Raw genomic sequence first — 3288 nt, 5'->3', positions numbered from 1 at the left:
ACTGGGTTTATACAGGTGTAGCCTATCAGCTTCAGGGGCAGTATATCTCAGATTTAAATTCACCATTGCAAGGTGCCTACAAGGTCCTGTACTGGGATTTGATCCATGAGAATTTAAGGAAGTCTTCTTTTTATTGCAGATAATAGAAGAAGATGCATCTCTGGTAGAAATTGGGCCTCGTTTTGTTCTAAACCTTATCAAAATCTTTCAAGGTAGTTTTGGAGGGCCAACACTGTATGAAAATCCTCATTACCAGTCCCCAAATATGGTAAGCAGTTCTTTGTTTTCTCTTTCATTCAGCAACTAATTTGAAAACCAGTGTCTCTGCAGGAGCATCACACATGCCCTCCTCCAAGACCCTTCATAGAAAAGAGCCCCAACTAATAATAATTAGAGAACAGACTAATTTTTGTAATTTGTAAGCATGTAATGTGTGCAGAAGTGATGTCACTGAAAAGATGGCATTGCACTGAGGATTTTGACCACCAAGCAGAGAAATTACCATGTGTTTCTTTAATACTGGATTTTTTCTGTATTGCTTATTTGAAACATGTTCAAATTTAAATTCTTGTTTTTATAGCATCGACGGCTGATAAGATTGTCAGTGGCAGCGAAGTTTAGAGAGAAACAGCATGTGAAAGAAGTGCAAAAGGAGAAGAAAAAAGCAAGCAAGGTCCTTGTAAAAGAAGATCCTACGGAAGTGGTCTTTGAAACTCCAGCTGAAGAAAAGCCAGTGGAAATACAGCTCGTGAAACCGGAGTCAAAGCCCATTGTTAAAGATAAAAAGAAACTACGCAAAATTCAGAGGAAGAAGCAAAGAAAGCTATTCAGAACTGAAACATCAGCATAAATGTTACAAGGGATGAAACTAGGTGTATTGTCATAATATTGTAAATAATTTGTTTTTACAGGCTAAACTATCTAGAGTTCAGTTTTAAGTAGAAAAAATATCCTTTTTTATTAGAATTTTGTGTTTATTAGGATTCTTTTTTTGTCTTCTGGGATTCTGAGTTTTAAAAAATATGGCATCCCATCCAACCCAGCCTTCAACACTTCCATGGATGGGTCATCCACAACTGCTCCGGGTGACGTGTTCCTGTGGTCGCCATCCCCCCAGTAAAGTTTCTTTTTTTCCCTAATATCTTGTGATGGTTTTAGTCTAGGCCTTCCTGGTGACCAGTTTGTAACCAAGGAAGTAGCCAAGTACCCAGTATTCCATACAGTTTTTACGTAAACCAGAGTATAAATAAGTCGGAGATTAGAGACCTCGCTCTCTTCTCTTCCAGCGAGGTTTGGGAACAGTGGGTCCCTGCGTTGGTCTCGCTTATCTAAGGCTGAGGCCTGCAGAGTCCACTGTCCTACCACGTGGAGGTTTGGAGAGTGCTGGCTGTGACTGCCGATCCTGTTGTTCTAAGGGACGTGGTGAGATCTGTTTTGTTAGTTATTAGTATAGTTTGATCTAGTATACCTGTTCGGTGTCCCTTTTATTCCCTTTCGTCCCCTTTTTTCCCCTTTCCCTATCCCTTCGGGGCGTGGACCCCCTTTTACTGTGTATATAGCATCTTAACTGTACATAATTGAAATTTATGTAAATATAGATATATTTTTATATAAGCAGCTTGACTTTGGGTTCTTTAATTTTTATTGTTTCTTTTTCCTTTAACTTAAGGGAAGAAAGGGGGTTGAAAGGAGGCTGCTGTCGTGGCTTTCGGGCATTTGGCGGGGAGCCAAGTCCAAACCGTCACATATCTAGTCTGATTCCAAGACACTTTCCATGACTGATGTTAGTGAGTAGTTACAGATGTCTCTGGGGCTATTTGGGCTATTTCTTAAGCTACTTCAGGTCCTGGAGAGGGGTCCGGAAAAGAGCAACCAGGCTGGTGAAGGGACTTGAGCACAAGTCCTACGAAGAGGACAACTGGCTTCTGGAGACTAGACAGGGATAAGAAGCTGCCACCTGGATCCACACAAGTCCATGGGACCAGATGGGATCCGCCCAAGGGTGATGAGGGAGCTGGTGGAGGAGCTCACCAAGCCACTCTCCATCCTTTGCCAACAGTCCTGTTGGGGAGGTCCCAGATGATTGGAAGTTGGCAAATGTCACACCCATCCACAAAAAGGGCTGCAAGGAGGACTCAGGAAACTCCAGGCCTGTCAGCCTGACCTCAGTCCCTAGCAAGGTTATGGAGCAGATCATCCTAAGTGCAATCACACAGCACCTACAGGATGGACAAGGGATCAGAGCCAGCCAGCACGGGTTCAGGAAGGGCAGGTCCAGTCTGACCAACCTGATCTCCTTTTATGATCAGGTGATCCACCTGGTGGATGAGGGGAAGGCTGTGGATGTGTCTATCTGGACTTCAGCAAAGCCTTTGACACTGTCTCCCACAGCATATTCCTGGAAAAGCTGGCAGTCCATGGCTTGGACAGGGGCACTCTGTGCTGGGTTAAGAACTGGCTGGATGGTGGGGGCTCAGAGAGTGCTGGTGAACGGGGCTGCATCCAGTTGGTAGCTGGTCACCAGTGGTGTCCCCCAGGGATCCATGTTGGGCCCAGTCCTGTTTAACATCTTTACTGATGATGTGGATGAGGAGATTGAGTCCACCATTAGCAAATTTGCAGATGACACCAAGCTGCGAGGGAGTGTCGACCTGCTGGAAGGCAGGAGGGCTCTGCAGAGGGACCTGGACAGACTGGAGAGTTGGGCTGATTCCAAGGGGATGAGGTTTAACAAGGCCAAGTGTCAGGTCCTGCACTTTGGCCACAACAACCCCCTGCAGCGCTACAGGCTGGGACAGAGTGGCTGGAGAGCAGCCAGGCGGAAAGGGACCTGGGAGTTTGGATGGACAGGAGGCTGAACATGAGCCAGCAGTGTGCCCAGGTGGCCAAGAAGGCCAAGGGCATCCTGGCCTGGATCAGGAACAGTGTGACAGTAGGAGCAGGGAAGTGATCCTTCCCCTGTACTCAGTGCTGGTGAGGCCACACCTGGAGTGCTGTGTCCAATTCTGGGCCTCTCAGTTCAGGAAGGATATTGAGATCCTGGAGAGGGTCCAGAGAAGAGCAACGAGGCTGGTGAAGGGACTTGAGCACAAGTCCTACGAGGATAGGCTGAGGGAGCTGGGGTAGTTTAGCCTGGAGAAGAGAAGGATCAGGAGTGACCTCATCACTCTCTACAACTACATGAAAGGAGGTTGTAGCCGGGGGTGGTCGGTCTCTCCTCCCGGGCAACCACCAGTAGGACAAGAGGGCATGGTCTTAAGCTCTGCCAGGTGAGGTTTGGGTTGGATA

General features: G+C 46.9%; 1 protein-coding gene across 1 annotated transcript in view; it reads left to right on the top strand.

Annotated features, from left to right (window-relative positions):
• LOC114055035 (ribosome biogenesis protein BRX1 homolog) overlaps window positions 1-945 on the top strand; it is a 5350-nt gene extending 4405 nt beyond the window's left edge. Inside the window, exons 9-10 of the mRNA XM_027878731.1 lie at window positions 140-268; window positions 581-945. Coding sequence (XP_027734532.1) covers window positions 140-268; window positions 581-850 — 399 coding nt within the window. The 3' untranslated portion in view covers window positions 851-945. The remainder of the gene's footprint in view (window positions 1-139; window positions 269-580) is intronic.
• The last annotated feature ends 2343 nt before the right edge of the window (window positions 946-3288 follow it).

Source organism: Empidonax traillii, unplaced genomic scaffold, assembly GCF_003031625.1.
Source record: "Empidonax traillii isolate 1590-97213 ecotype Southwest subspecies unplaced genomic scaffold, ASM303162v1 scaffold44:size1908036, whole genome shotgun sequence".
Lineage (NCBI taxonomy): Eukaryota > Metazoa > Chordata > Aves > Passeriformes > Tyrannidae > Empidonax > Empidonax traillii.
The sequence above is the reverse complement of the archived record's forward strand: the minus strand, read 5'-3'. Positions and strand labels throughout refer to the sequence as shown.